Below are 16,687 nucleotides of genomic sequence, written 5' to 3'. Positions count from 1 at the left end.
GTGGAATTCCATTCTGCCGCTGCAGCTCAAGGAGGGTGTGCTTTGCGGTGTAGGAATGGCTGAAATGCATGCAAAGTTTACGTAACATTTTAAGGATGTCTTGCAGTGGGATGGTGGATTTTAGGAACCGCTTGACAACCAGATTGAACACGTGAGCCATGCATGGCGCATGGCACAACCTTCCTTGACGCAGAGCAGACACCATGTTCTTTCCGTTGTCGGTCAACATGGTTCCGATTTTCAGTTTGCGCAGAGACAGCCATCTGTCAATTTCTCTGTTCATTACACTCAGAAGTTCCTCCCCTGTGTGACTACGTTCGCCAAGGCATACCAGGTGCAGCACAGCGTGACACCGTTGCGCCCTGCACATGTGATATGCCGGTCGGGTAATGGGACTTGGCACGGGGGTGGCGGCTGAGGACACGGCGGAAGAAGAGGTGGTAGAGGCGGACATCTTTGCTGGACCAAGGACGTGCAAACGTGGAGGCAAAAGCGGCGTGACCTGTCCAAGTTGCTGGTGCGGCTGTGCCGGCACCACGTTCACCCAGTGGGCCGTAAATGACATGTACTGTCCCTGACCGTAGTTACAGCTCCACACGTCGGCGCTGCCGTGCACTTTGGCAGAGACCGACATGCTCAAAGACTGGCCCACCATCTCTTCTACATGTGAATGCAGGGCTGGCACTGCCTTTTTGGCGAAGAAATGCCGGCTTGGCACTCTCCACCGCGGCTCGGCACAAGCCATCATTTCTCGGAAAGGTGCTGAGTCCACCACTTGGAAAGGGAGGGACTGCAGCACCAGCAACTTGGACAGGAGGACGTTCAGCTTCTGCACCGTCGGGTGCGTGCTCGCAAACTGTTGTCTCTTGGAAACGGATTCCAAGAAAGACTGCTGACGGAATCCGTGAAGAGGAGTAGCAGGAAAAGGAGCATCTGAACGAGCGGAAGATGCCAACGAGCGACAACTCCCCTCAGCAGAGGTGTTGGAGCCTTGACTGGCTGATAGAGGGCGATTGACGTCGGGTGACGGAGCAAGTAACGGAGCGGGTGATGGAGCGGGGGCTGGGGCAGGCAGAACCGCCGTATCTTTATCACGGTTTTCCCAGGCCACCGAATGGTGACGCTGCATATGCTGACGCAACGCTGTAGTCCCAACATGGGCCCCCTGGCCACGCTTGACTTTCTGGCCACATAGTCGACATACGGCTACGTTTACTTCCTCGGGCGGCTTGACGAAAAATTGCCACACCGCCGAGTAGGAAACTTTGCCCCCGCTACTCCTCACTGGCTGACTGCTACTTCCTCCGTGCACACCGGCACCACTACTGGCCGTGGTGGTAGGCTGCAGTGGAGCTGGTGCTCTACTCCGTGGCCGTTTGCCTCCACTGACATTGCTGCGACCCTGCTGCCTCCTGGGCAACCCACCGACTGTTTTGCTCGCTGGCAAGCTGGCACCCTCTTCTCCTGATGATGCGGAAGCAATAGCCTGATGACGACGAGGCTGCCAAGTGCGATCAGCCTCATCATCATCAATTAGGGTCTCCGCGTCACTACTAGCCCCCTCGGCTGCGTGTGGGTCAGGAGACAGACCTGTCTCTAGACCGGCTACCGAGCCACTCTCCTCGCCAGTACTTCTTCGCCTGGCTGCTGAAGAGGCGGATGTCTCCCCCCGTTCCTGACCACCCTCTGTTAGCTCTTCCTCACTGTACAGTGGGGCTGAGCCCACAGCATGCGATACTTCGCTTGGTGAGGGAACACCAAAGGACAGGGGCAGGTCGAGGACACGTGATTTCAGTGGGCTTGCTCCCGGGCCATGCCAACTAACGGTTGTGTCTGACGTACCCACCAACCGTTGGCTGTAGGTGTCAGAGGTGACCTGGGAAGAGGAAGACGACCGAGTCAACCAATCGATGACGGCAGGGTTGTCAGTGGAGACACGACCGCTGGATGACACCGGGAGCACTGGCCTCTGGCTGCGACTAGTGCTGCCTCGACCCCTTCCTCTGCTGCCACGTCTGCTCGCTCCTGAAACATTGCCTCCTCTGCCACTCCTCTGCGTGTTGTCTGACATACTCTTTAATTCAATAGTGGTTGTGAAGCAGAAAGTAACGATTCTGTGTCCCTGAGTAACAATTCTGTATCCCCGAGTAACGATTCTGTGTCCCTGAGTAACAATTCTGTGTCCCTGAGCAACGATTCTGTGTCCCTCAATAACAATTCTGTGTCCCTGAGTAACAATTCTGTGTCCCTGAGTAACGATTCTGTGTCCCTCAGTAACGATTCTGTGTCCCTGAGTAACAATTCTGTGTCCCTGAGTAACGATTCTGTGTCCCTGAGTAACGATTCTGTGTCCCTGAGTAACGATTCTGTGTCCCTGAGTAACAATTCTGTGTCCCTGAGTAACGATTCTGTGTCCCTGAGTAACAATTCTGTGTCCCTGAGTAACGATTCTGTGTCCCTGAGTAACGATTCTGTGTCCCTCAGTAACAATTCTGTGTCCCTGAGTAACAATTCTGTGTCCCTGAGTAACGATTCTGTGTCCCTGAGTAACGATTCTGTGTCCCTGAGTAACGATTCTGTGTCCCTCAGTAACAATTCTGTGTCCCTGAGTAACAATTCTGTGTCACTGAGTAACAATTCTGTGTCCCTGAGTAACAATTCTGTGTCCCTGAGTAACGATTCTGTGTCCCTGAGTAACGATTCTGTGTCCCTCAGTAACAATTCTGTGTCCCTGAGTAACAATTCTGTGTCCCTGAGTAACGATTCTGTGTCCCTGAGTAACGATTCTGTGTCCCTGAGTAACGATTCTGTGTCCCTCAGTAACAATTCTGTGTCCCTGAGTAACAATTCTGTGTCACTGAGTAACAATTCTGTGTCCCTGAGTAACAATTCTGTGTCCCTGAGTAACGATTCTGTGTCCCTGAGTAATGATTCTGTGTCCCTCAGTAACGATTCTGTGTCCCTGAGTAACGATTCTGTGTCCCTGAGTAACAATTCTGTGTCCCTGAGTAACGATTCTGTGTCCCTGAGTAACGATTCTGTGTCCCTCAGTAACAATTCTGTGTCCCTGAGTAACGATTCTGTGTCCCTGAGTAACAATTCTGTGTCCCTGAGTAACGATTCTGTGTCCCTGAGTAACGATTCTGTGTCCCTGAGTAACGATTCTGTGTCCCTCAGTAACAATTCTGTGTCCCTGAGTAACAAGTCTGTGTCACTGAGTAACAATTCTGTGTCCCTGAGTAACAATTCTGTGTCCCTGAGTAACGATTCTGTGTCCCTCAGTAACAATTCTGTGTCCCTGAGTAACAATTCTGAGTCCCTGAGTAACAATTCAGTGTCCCTGAGTAACGATTCTTTGTCCCTGAGTAAAAATTCTGTGTCCCTGAGTAACAATTCTGTGTCTGTCCCTGAGTAACGATTCTGTGTCCCTGAGTAACGATTCTGTGTCCCTGAGTAACGATTCTGTGTCCCTCAGTAACGATTCTGTGTCCCTGAGTAACGATTCTGTGTCCCTGAGTAACGATTCTGTGTCCCTCAGTAACGATTCTGTGTCCCTCAGTAACTATTCTGTGTCCCTGAGTAACGATTCTGTGTCCCTGAGTAACAATTCTGTGTCCCTGAGTAACGATTCTGTGTCCCTGAGTAACGATTCTGTGTCCCTGAGTAATGATTCTGTGTCCCAGAGTAACAATTCTGTGTCCCTGAGTAACAATTCTGTGTCTGTCCCTGAGTAACGATTCTGTGTCCCTGAGTAACGATCCTGTGTCCCTGAGTAACGATTCTGTGGCCCTAAAGTCTCTGTGGCCCTAACTCTGTCCCTAATACAGACAGGTCTGTCTCTCTTGAATGACCGGAGGCTAATGGAGAATTCTAAGATGGCCGCAATTTATAGCTCCACCATTACACAGTGCTGGCTGGCTGGCTGCTGATTGGCTAATGCGATCACATGTCATGAATGAATGCATTATGGGTCAGCGCGCCTTGTCTGCGCGCCTTCCCAGAGATCCCCGCTCCGTCGCCACACATGTCGCAGCCATTTTTGGGAAAATTCGATTCGTGCATCCGAAGTTTGCTAATTTTCGGATTCGGCGCGAATCGAATTTTTCCTGATCTTCGAAACGAATTCCACTTCGCCATGTTCGATTCGCTCATCTCTATTTAAAACCATCCATATAACTAAATTTTTTTTTGGACAAAACCATTATAAATATTACAGACATATTTAGAAATATATGATTTTAAAATTAAAACACAATGTCGCAAGGTAGCTATAAGAGTTTATCCTGACACAAGATCCCACTGTAAGAAAGGAATACTGAATAATAACATCAGTCGTTATGTGTAATCCGATTATATTTAGTGTGTTTAAAGTTATCTGATTGCAGAAATTGTGTATGTGTGATGCCACATCTCTAACCAATCAGTAGTGAAGTACGTGAATTATTAGGTTTATATGGAGATATGGATAAATGTATATCTATATATTGTGTATTTTTCTGTCCTAAATGTGCATAAGAATATATATATATACACTGCTCAAAAGAATGAAAGGAACACTTTGAATACACATCAGATCTCAATGGGGAGAAATCTCCTGCTGGATCTCTATACTGACATGGATGGGTAATGTGTTAGGAATGTAAGGACGCCCCATCGTTTGATGAAAAGTATTAATATACAGAGGACTGAATTCAAAGGTACCCTGAAAATCAAAGTGAAAAAATGATGCAGCAGGCGAGTCCATTTGGCTGACATTTCATTGCAGCAACTCAGAATGGTCCTCAGTAGTTTGTATGGCCCCCCACATGCTTGTATGCATGCCTGACAATGTCGGGGGAGGCTCCTAATGAGACAATGGATGGTGTCCTGGGGCATTTCCTCCCAGATCTGGACCAGGGCATCACTGAGCTCCTGGACAGTCTGAGGTGCAACCTGGCTGCGTCGGATGGACTGAAACATGATATCCCAGAGGTGTTCTATTGGATTTAGGTCAGGTGAGCTTGGGGACCATTTAATGGTATCAATTCCTTCATCCTCCAGGAAATCCCTGCATACTCTTGCCACATGAGGCCGGGCATTGTGGTGCACCAGGAGGAAACCAGGACACACTGCACCAGCGTAGGGTCTGACAATGGGTCCAAGGATTTCATCCCCATAACTAATTGGAGTCAGGGTGCCAATGTCTAGTCTGTAGAGGTCTGTGCGTCCCTCCATGGATATGCCTCCCCAGACCATCACTGACCCACCATCAAAACGATCATGCTGAACAATGTTACAGGCAGCATAATGTTCTCCATCTCTTCTCTAGACCCTTTCATGTCTGTCACATGTGCTCTCATCTGTAAAAACCACAGGGCGCCAGTGGCAGACCAGCCAATTCTGGTGTTCAATGGCAAATGCCAATCAAGCTCTATGGTGCCAGACAGTGAGCACAGGGCCCACTAGAGGACGTCAGGCCCTCAGTCCACCCTCGTGAAGTCTGTTTCTGATTGTTTGGTCAGAGACATTCACACCAGTAGGCTCTGGCAGTGCTCATCCTATTCCTTCTTCCACAAAGGAGCAGATACCTATCCTGCTGATGGTGTAAAGACCTTCTATGGCCCTGTCTAGCTCTCCTAGAGAAACTGCCTGTCTCCTGGAATCTCCTCCATGCTCTTGAGACTGTGGTGGGAGACACAGCAAACCTTCTGGCAATGGCATGAATTAATGTGCCATCCTGGAGGAGTTGGACTGCCTGTGCAACCTCTGTAGGGTCCAGGTATCGCCTTATGCTACCAGTAGTGACACTGACCCTGGCCAAATGCAAAACTAGTGAAAAACAGTAAACAAATATGAGTAGGGAAAAAAATGTCAGTGGCCTCCACCTGTAAAACCATTCCTGTCTTGGGGGTCATCTCATTGTTGCCCATCTAGTGCACCTGTTGTTAATTTCATTAACACCAAAGCAGCTGAAACTGATTAACAACCCCCTCTGCTACTTACCTGACCAGATCAATATCCCAGGAGTTTCATTGGCTTGAAGCTATACTCTAACTAAAAAGTTTTCCTTTAAGTTTTTTGAGCAGGGTATGTCTATACGTAAACTAGTGCTACGAAAACATTTGTAAAGTTTATGCAAATTATCTTGGTGTCAATGTGCATCACAGTCGAGCTATTACATTATGATGTGTTTGTATGTGACTTATTGTAAATAAATTATAATTTATTTCATAATCTGTAGTCCATATTTCCACTGATCTAATTTGTGTTTGTTAAAAAGGATTTTGGTTGGCTCTAAATTACTCAGAATTATTAAATCAGTTAAATTATTTTATAAATCATTGCTATACTTGCAAGCACCTTTAGCTGACTGAATTAATTGTCCAGGCATTACCTGCCAGAACATGTTATTTGTGGAGGTACTGCTGGAGTAATAATTAATAATTCATCAAAAGAACAACAGCAGCCTTCATGGGGATCTGAGGAGGTGAAACTCAGCTAGATAGACAGATTGTGCAATGTCTGTCTGTAAACATTCATTCTATATAGAACTCTTAACTACCAGAGAGAGACTAATATTGTCGTTGGAGCAGCATTGCTTTTACATCCATCCTAATTTGGAGGTAATCCCTGAGCAGAAAATGTTTTCAGGGTCAGGGCTCTGTTACTATTAGGAGACTGTATATCATAGACGAAGATGGTCAAAGTGAAAACCCACACATTGCTAAAATATTCCATTGTGTGTTCAACTAAAAGTGACTAAGAGAAAATTTCACAAGATATTTGAGGAAGGATGAAAAGAGGGGAAGTGATTTCACTGTACACAGCTAGTCTAAGATATGTTTAATATGTCACTAAATTCCAGATGGTCGTAAAATCTGCCTCATGCAAAGAAGGTAGTAAACAATCGCTTCTCCAACCTTCCTTCCTTTGACCATGGCTGTATTGCAGAGGAATCATCTGAATTCAATACCTGGTCTACCATTGTACATTGTCATTCCTTCTTGGGTCCTAATAATTGATTCCCCCAGAGGTTTCTCTTCCTAATATAACAAGCACTAAATTTGAAATGGTTAAAATGTGCCCCATGCAAAGTAGGCAGTCAATAATCTCCTCTCCAGCCCTACTTTCTTTGACCATCACTGTATTGCAGAGGTCTGGAGAATAGTCTGAACCCAAAACCTGGTCCTCCACTGTGTGCTTTGATTCTTCTTGCTGAACCCTACGTCACGTATTGCCTTGCAGGTCCCTCTCTCCTATATAACAAACATTAAATTCAAAATGGTCCAAAGTCTGCTCCAAACAAAGCAGAGAGTAAATAATCACCTCTATAGCTCTACCTCCTTTGACCACTGTTGTATTGCAGAGGTCTGGGAATCATTTGAATCGAATGGTCTACCACTGTGCACTGTGATTTTTTTCCACTTTTCCCTAAGTCACTAATTCCCTCAAAGGTTACTCTTTCCCATATAACAAACACTAAATTCAAAATTGACAAAAATGTGTCCTATACAAAGAAGATAGTAAACAATCACTTCTCCCAATCCTTTCACCACTGCTGTATTGCAGAGGTCTGGGGAAGCATCTGAATCCAACACCTGGCCCCCCACCACATGCTATGATTCTTCCCACCAGCCCAAAAGTCACTGATTCCCTCAAAGATCACTATCTCATATTCTTATTCTTGTCATTGTTATTATCATACAGGATTTAAATAGCAGCAACTACACAATATAAAGGGAGACAATACAATTCAATAAAAGAGGATTAGGAAGGCCCTGCTCCTGGGAGCTTACAATCTAATAGGGAGGGGCTAGTGGAACAAAAGGTAGTAACTGTGAGGGAGGAACTGATCAGTGGAATAATACATTCAGTTGTTAGCTGAAAGCAGGATAGGCTTCTCTGAAGAGGTTTGTTTTCAGGAATTGCCTAAAGATGGACAGAGTAGGAGATAACCAGACAAATTGGTGTAGAGAGTTCCAGAGGATGGAAGAGGCTCTGGAGAATTCCTAGAGATGAGCATGGGAGGAGGAGACAAGGAAGACAGCGGGCAGGAGGTCTTGAGAGGAGCAGAGAAGACAGTTTGGATGTTATCTGGAGGAAAGATTGGTGATGTAGCTTGTAAATGAGTTGTAAATGGCTTTGTATGTTGTTGTAAAAATGTTACATTTTATTCATTGGGAAATGAGAAGCTAGTGAATGGATTGGCAGAGCGGTGGCAGACAATGAAAGTTTGGTAGGGTCATTGAGTTGGGCAGCAGCATTCATGATAGACTGAAGTGGGGATAGACTACAAAGAGGTAGGCCTAAGAGGAGGCAGTTCCAATAGTCAAGGTGAGAGATAACAAGGGAGTGAATAAGTTGCTTAGTTGTTTTAACGGCTACAAAAGAGACTTATTTTGGAGATGTTACGGAGGTGAAGTCTGCAAGATTTGTTTCAATTACAGTCCAGATACAAGGCAGGCAAGGTTCAGAATAGTCAGGGTCAAATCAGTAGTCAAAAGGCAGGCAGAGTTCAGAGTGTAATCCAAGTTTCAATTCAAAGTCATACACAGGTAAATCCAAGAAACAGGGCAGACAAACAAGGAGCTTGAATCACGTGTTAAATATAATATCAGAAACATGAGACTGCAGGCTTGGCAGGATAAAATCAGGGGTTGTCTCCACCCAGAGACTGGTCACATAAATTAACTTGCAGGTGGACAGACAGACTTGGAGAATGTATCACAACCAGGGCTTTTTTTCTCAAAGAATAGGTACAGGAGCTCCCCACATTTTGAGTCACCCCTTGTTTCTGCCCCTTACCCACCTTCAAGCACTGTCCCTTGGTTCGACCTCCTACCCTCCTCCCAGTACTGCCCCTTTTAGAGAATACAGAAACAAGTATCATTTTGTTGTGCTAAGTAATTTGTATGCAATGTGTTAATGATAACTAGAAAAGCAGTAAAATACAGTAAATCTCCTGCAGCCAGCAACAATGGACCCCCACAACAAAATACCAACCCAGTAATTATAGAGCCCCAGCAACAACAGATTTCCCAGCAGCCAGCATCAATAGGCCCTCCAGCGGCAAACAACAATAGACTACTCCCTCAATAGGAGATCCCTACCAGCAACAATTTGACCCCGCAACAAGAACAGCAACAATAGACCCCCATGCAAAATAGATTCCCATCAGTGACAACAGATCCCCCAGCAGCTAGCATCAGTAGACTCTCCAGCACACTCCAGCATCCCAGTGCTGGAGGTGCCGGAACTGCGTTCCCCTGTGTTCATGCTGAAAAAAAGCCCTGATCACAACCAAAACCAGAATGCTGGAGTGAGACCAGCAGCTGTGATAGAGCCAGGGGCGGACTGACCATTTGGAAACTCAGGCACTGCCCGAGGGCCCGGGGTCAGTAAGGGGCCCCATGAGATACCACTGGTACCTTTTTCATAGGCTTTTTTGAGTTTGGGCAAAGACACAGGGGCCCCATGATCCCCTATTGCCTGGGGGCCCGATAAGTTGTCAGTCCGCCCCTGGATAGAGCAGGAGCATTGCAGGCTCCTGACATATGCAGATAGCAGAGGGAAGAGGGAGGAGGCAGAAATCACACTCAGTGCTTTGGATTGAAGCAAACAAACAATATAGATGGATATGCTCAGTTCAGTTCATTTTTCATTTCAGAGGTTTGCAACCACTTTAAATAGACCATGTCACCATATTAAAAAATGCAGGTAAAATCACAGAAAATTAAGTATTTTAAATGTTTACTTGCAACATACTGTATTTCATTTCCATAAATATGTTTTTTAATTGATTTGTAATGTGCCCCTGAACTTGCACGCAAATGTAACTAGTTCAGAAGAGTCCTTGCCTAAGCACAGCCCATCCAGAGTGGCCAACTGTCAGTAAATTTATCAGTGATTTTTACAAATGTCTGTAAATGTCAGAGGCTGATAATTTGTCGTACTGTGTTGAATTTTGTAAGTGTACACCAGGCCAATTACTGGTATGGATATTGTCAGAGTTTCCAGAATGTGTTTATACTGTTTAAATATTGATTGTCTTAGTTTTTAATGTCATTTTTTAGGTTGTCAGTAAAAAAATGGATCCGTCAGTAAATTGTCCATGTTTTGCTAGTAAAAAAAATGCTGTGAGTAACGCTGGCCCCATCCCTCCTTGCACACCAGAGCCCCCTACTCTACTGGGAGTATCTAATTACTGTCTATGCTGACCCATCTAAACTGCCCCCCCCCATCACCTCTCTACATAACCTGGTATGTAGCAGCCAGGGAAACAGTGAAGGGGAATATTATAGCATTCACTTGACTGAAAGCTCTGAGTGTCCTGGGGCTGCTGACAATACATTCAAACCATGAACATTCTTTTGTATGCTGCACCAAAAAAAAAATGTGACATCAATGTGTATTAGTAATCTGAGTATCATCCTTAGAAATGTTACTACAAGGCCTAAATTTGAAGTGTTGGAAGTTATGATGGAACCTGAATCGTGTTTTCATTTTGCAACAAATCAAATGAAGGAAAAAATTTTGTAAGAAGTCTAAACTTAATGTAACTGGGAAGGTACCTGAGGATGGCAACTTTGTACAAGTAAATGACACTAAGACTAGATGAAAAAAAATACATATAAACCACACAACAAAAGGTGGTTTTTTGAATGTTGAATCTGAATATTGTATGAGGAAACAGGTGCTCATGAATAAAAGGATGGCTGGAACCCATTTAAAGGGTTGGGAAGTTTTGGAGATTTTTTTTGGATGGTTTAAGAAAGTAGGTATGTTGATTTTGTTATGTTTTTTACTAACATTTATATTATATGCTGTTGCTAAATTTTTTTATTTTTAACAAGTTTTTAAAGAACCCGGATGCATATTGGCAACGACAACTGTGAAACTTGATGTGTTCCACTCACTCTGTAAAAAAATAAAAGTCAGGAGCTAGAAAAACTGTAGCTGCTGACTTTTAAAAAAACAGCCACTTATCTGTCCCTCGATCCCGCGTTGCCCCCGCTGCAGCCTATTTCACCTGACGTTCTGTATTACAGGCACCGGCATCTTCAGTGTGGGCACCTGACTGTGACAGTTTTACAGCCGGGTGCCCACTGCGCATGCGAGAGTAGCTTCCTGAATGGCCCTGTTGTCTTCTGGGACCTGTCACGTGTCCCACAAGACTTTGGGGAGGGAGGATAGGAGGACAACTTCCGTTTCTGATCGCCTAGGAGATCGCAGCGGAAGTGGGAGCGGGTACCTGTCAAATTCAGGTACCCATTCTCTTGAGTAGAGGAGATTAAGGGGGGATATGATGTTGATCATATCCTCCCTTAATCTCCTCTTCTCAAGAGAGAATAAATTCAGTTCCTCTAATATTTCCTCATAGCTGAGCTCCTTCATGCCTCTTATGAGTGTATGCCTCATCACCAGCTCCAGCTTGTGCCTCTGCAGTGTGTTCTTCAACACCAGCTCCAGCCTCAAAGTCCAGCTTGTGCCTCTGCAGTGTGTTCTTCAACACCAGCTCCAGCCTCAAAGCCCAGCTTGTGCCTCTGCAGTGTGTTCTTCAACACCAGCTCCAGCCTCAAAGTCCAGTTTGTGCCTCTGCAGTGTGTTCTTCAACACCAGCTCCAGCCTCAAAGTCCAGCTTGTGTCTCTGCAGTGTGTTCTTCAACACCAGCTCCAGCCTCAAAGTCCAGCTTGTGCCTCTGCAGTGTGTTCTTCAACACCAGCTCCAGCCTCAAAGTCCAGTTTGTGCCTCTGCAGTGTGTTCTTCAACACCAGCTCCAGCCTCAAAGTCCAGCTTGTGCCTCTGCAGTGTGTTCTTCAACACCAGCTCCAGCCTCAAAGTCCAGTTTGTGCCTCTGCAGTGTGTTCTTCAACACCAGCTCCAGCCTCAAAGTCCAGCTTGTGCCTCTGCAGTGTGTTCTTCAACACCAGCTCCAGTCCCAAAGTCCAGCTTGTGCCTCTGCAGTGTGTTCTTCAACACCAGCTCCATCCTCAAAGTCCAGCTTGTGCCTCTGCAGTGTGTTCTTCAACACCAGCTCCAGCCTCAAAGTCCAGCTTGTGCCTCTGCAGTGTGTTCTTCAACACCAGCTCCATCCTCAAAGTCCAGCTTGTGCCTCTGCAGTGTGTTCTTCAACACCAGCTCCAGCCTCAAAGTCCAGTTTGTGCTTCTGCAGAAGGGTAGTAGGGAGGCCATAAACCACCACCGGGAGATGGGCGGGGAGAGGTGTGGGGTGTGCCGGGCCAATTCCCAGAGCCGGAGCCCCTGCATGCTATCAGGTAGTTACTGTGCATATGCCACCTTCTGGACTGGAGACCGGAAATTCATAGTACTGCCAGGGCTGCTGCAACGAGACAACATCAGCACAGAACAGGCTTTGCTTTAGGGACTCGGAGATGCGCCCTGACCTTTGTGGCCTTCTCACACTCAATGAATGGATTTGTATTGCTTTGAAATAGCCGAGGAGTGTTTCAGTCAGGTGTCAGTTTGGAGTATTTATCTTCCAAAGAGACCTATAACCAGGGGCGGACTGACCATTTGGAAACTCGGGCACTGCACGAGGGCCCGGGGTCAGTAGGGGGCCCCATGAGATGCCCCTGGTACCTTTTTTCATAGGCTTTTTTGCGTGTGGGCAAGGACACAGGGGCCCCATGATCCCCTATTGCCCGGGGGCCCCATGAGTTGTCAGTCCGCCCCTGCCTATAACTGTCATTAGGCTTACCAGAACCAAGTCTACCAATCAGGTCATCTCCTGCCTTGCCCTAGTGCTTCCATAGGCAAGCCCCTGGCTTCAGCATATCCTTTCTTTTCTTCTAAATTTGGGCCTGAACAGATCACAGCTTTCACATTGAAGCTGAGTCAACTTACCACTATACTGATCTTGAACTATTTTGTCATCCACCATATTGACCCTGAACCAGCTCCTCATCATCCAGAGCCCTGGTTGGGGGAATCTGGATGAGCCAGTAGGAGACTACCCGGAGCAGTATAAAGAACCTGAGTGCTACGTAGCCAGTTGTGCTGAAGGTCAGAGAGGGGTTCACCCACCCGGCAGCCTAGAGAGGAAGATGGCAGGCCATGTCTAGGAAGTTTCAGCCTGCCAGTCTAGGGAAGAAGCAATTTCAACTACAATATATATATATATTTTTTATTTTTTTTGGCACAATCACTAGTCAGTGTCCCTGATCACTGCCACACCAGTTATATGATGACGCTGTGCTACACTGGTGACAGTATGTGGAAAAAACAAATTGTGACTTTTTTTAAATTTCTTCAGTTTCCAAAAATGTACAACTTCAAATAACTCACCTATTAAATACCGCAGACTGTCCAATACCAAAAAGTTGTCATTTGGGAAATATCTGTACTGTCCTGGCATTTTTGGGCCTCAAGAAATGAATTCAGAGCTGTCAGTACATCAGGATTGATCAATTTTCAGATATATCATAGTTTGTGGACTCTATAATTTTCTTACAGACTAAATAATATATACTTATTTGGGTTATTTTCACCAAGGAAATATATAGGAATACATTTTGGGCTAAATTTACAAAGAACAATTATTTGTTTGCAAAATTTGATAACAGAAATGAATTAAAAAAAAAAATTTTTTTCACACTTTTTTTTTTTGTTTATTTAGCAAAAAATGAAAAACCCAGTGATGTATAAATACCACCAAAAGAAAGATCGATTTGTGTGAATGAAAATGATAAAAAAATTTAGTTTAGGTACAGTGTTGCTTGACTGTGCAATTGTCATTCAAACTGTGAGAGCGACCGAAAGCTGAAAATTGGTCTGGGCTGGAAGGGGTAGAAGTGTCCGGTATTGAAGTGGTTAAAGTGGCTGTAAAGGCTGAACATTTTTTACCTTGATGAATTCTATGCATGAAGGTAAAAAACCTTCTTTGTTCAGCTCCTCCCCACAGCCCCCCAATACTTACCTGAGCCCCTTCACGAGTCAGCGATGTGCACAAGAGGTTCGGCTGACTCAGGTCTCTGCCTCCTCATTGGCTGAGACAGCAGTGGGAGCCATTGGCTCTTTCCCATGTCTTCAGTTTGACAATCATTTGCCTAGAAAATGGCCACAACTGTTTTTTAATAGGCAGCCCCATCGACTTCAGTGGGGTTCATATTCGACACCAGAACTTTTGTTCAGTTCCTGGACTTGCCCTAAATCCAAACCCTGGGTGTTTGAATCATCCACAGCTATAAATATATTTGATGGATTCTTAGTGAGAGATAGAGAAAACCCTCTGGGTTAGTTAGAGGTTAAAGCGCATCTAATCCCAAAAACAAAAAAAAAATGTATTTTAGTTTACCAATCCTTAGACGTGATGGCTACATTAGTTTTCACTTTTAAGGCTAAGAAACATTTCCAGCAAGTACAGAAAATTCATTGTTGATCAAATCTTAGATTTCTTTGGTAAATTATTAGTTCCATCATTCCACCATGTAAAAGAGAACTAAGGTAGAAATGTTTGAAGACCAGTCTGGGTGACAACCATACAAAGGAGACATAAGTGTTGACACAAAGGGAAGTGTGCCACTGGCAGACTGGTGTGTGTGTATAAAATGTTGTAAATGCAGAATTCTTTCAAAAATAGAAGCGATAATTCATTTTTAATAATTAACAAAGTGGAAATCAAATGACTACAAAGAAGAGAAATCAAATCAATATTTGGTGTGACCACCCTTTGCATTCAAAACATCATCAGCCAATATGCTTTGCAGTTTGTAAACTCATAAAAATAAACAATTAAAACATATATTTTTTGAATTTTCTGGATGCATTTGAAGTGTACTCAGTATTTCAATTGCAATTTGGAAATGCCTTTTTGTTGGCTTTTCTAATTTGTTTTCACTTTTGCATTTTGCATATCTGACATATTTAATGCAGCAGATGTAGTACTTTTCGCTATTTTTTTTATGGATTGTGTTGGATGTATCTGCTGCATTCTGGAATTTATACCTGTTCTACTTTTCTACTCAATAATAAAAGGAAATAAATAAATATATATATATATATATATATATATATATATATATATATATATATATATATATTTTATTTTATTTTTAAAAAATTTTTTTTTTGGGGGGGAAGCATTCTTACTTTAGCCCTGGTTCACACTGAATACACTTGAAGTAGTGCAACTTCAAAGCTCCAGATCAGTGCGAATTCAGGTACAACTTGCCTACAACTTGCCTTCACAGATGTCTATGTAAGTCACACCTGAAATCGCCACAAATTTGAACCGATAATACGGTGTGACTTGTCATGCGATTTGAAACCAAATCGCATGACAAATCGCACTGGTGTGAACCAGGGCTTACAGTTTTTCAGCACACCTCATATATATAAAATTATGTATGCAAAAGAAACATTATCATAATAAATATTAGCAAAAAATGATAGCAATTCAATTTACATGTTATCTTAGATGAGCACACACCACTGACCTATTACTAAGAACATAAACTTAATTCTAGTGATAAATAATAAACTAAAATCATTTGCAGGGTGGACTAAATGTTAAAAATTATCAGCATTTTAAATAGGACCTCCGTTTAACAAATTGGGAAAGAAAGAAGGTCCAGATGATTTGGGCAGCGTTTTCCATTTGCCTTCCTTTTCATAAACTTTTTGATTTTTCAGATAGAAGAGTAAAATAATTTTGCTTGATTCCTTTTTAACCCAAGAACAACCCAACCATACGTATTCTGTATGTAGGCACAGGTCACTAACACTCACCTTGGATGAAGAATAATATCAGGAGGACCCGGATGGCTTTCATGTTGGAAGGCAGATATTGTGGAACGGTTTTATTTATTTTTGTCTTAGACAGATTGAAGAAGGAGAAAAAGAAGAAGAAAAGCTCATTTCCTGAACATCACACATTGTGGTTGGTAGTTCTGCCACACAGTTCTTCTTTTTTATAACTGGAAATGTGAGTATGCTGACATAAAGGGGTTAATTTATTAAAGGAAAATAGGCTGTTCAGCTTGCATGTGAAAATTTACTATTCAGGGTAAATTTCTCTAGCACAAAACAAAAGATTTTTGATTGCACATGATTGGATGAAGAAAGTCACCTCATTTACTAAATTGTGGGGAAAATTCCCTTACAAGGTACAGCTTCCCAGCAAAGTCAAAAGTCAATTTGGCTCTAGTAAATCCTCCTCAAATTGTTATTGAGGTTAATACTTGTTTATCTTTGGTTGCAAAAATAGGAAAACACATTTTTATGTGAGTATATACTATATTTCCAAAAGTATTGGCCGGCCTTTCCACGCACAGGAACTTTAATGGCCCCCCAGTCTTAGTCCGTAGGGTTCAGTATTGAGTTGGCCCCGCCCTTTGCAGCTATAACAGCTTCACCTCTTCTGAGAAGGCCATCCACAAGGTTTAGGAGGGTGTCTATGGGAAGGTTGGACCATTCTTCCAGAAGCACATTTGTCAGGTCAGGCACTGATGTCGGGGGAGGAGGCCTGGCTCACAGTCTCCGCTCTAATTCATCCTAAAGGTGTTCTATGGGGTTGAGGTCAGAACTCTGTGCAGGCCAGTCAAGGTCCTCCACCCCAAACTGGCTCCAACATGTCTTTATGGGCCTTGCTTTGTGCACTGGTGTGTAGTCATGTTGGAACAGGAAGGGGCTATCCCCAAACTCTTCCCACAAAGTTGGGAGCATGAAATTGTCCAAAATGTCTTGGTA

General features: G+C 44.1%; 1 protein-coding gene across 1 annotated transcript in view; it reads right to left on the bottom strand.

The window, feature by feature from the left end:
• The window catches only part of LOC149436684 (uncharacterized), a 57,303-nt gene extending 41,498 nt beyond the window's left edge, over positions 1-15,805 (bottom strand). Inside the window, exon 1 of the mRNA XM_089661590.1 lies at positions 15,728-15,805. Within this exon, the coding sequence (XP_089517716.1) occupies positions 15,728-15,770 (43 nt within the window). The 5' untranslated portion in view covers positions 15,771-15,805. The remainder of the gene's footprint in view (positions 1-15,727) is intronic.
• Positions 15,806-16,687: the final 882 nt, after the last annotated feature.

Source organism: Staurois parvus, unplaced genomic scaffold (assembly GCF_062004578.1).
Source record: "Staurois parvus isolate SC_StPar_1 unplaced genomic scaffold, SC_StPar_1.0 ptg001352l, whole genome shotgun sequence".
Classification (NCBI taxonomy): domain Eukaryota; kingdom Metazoa; phylum Chordata; class Amphibia; order Anura; family Ranidae; genus Staurois; species Staurois parvus.
Note: the sequence above shows the minus strand (reverse complement) of the source record. Positions and strands in the feature narration are given on the sequence as shown.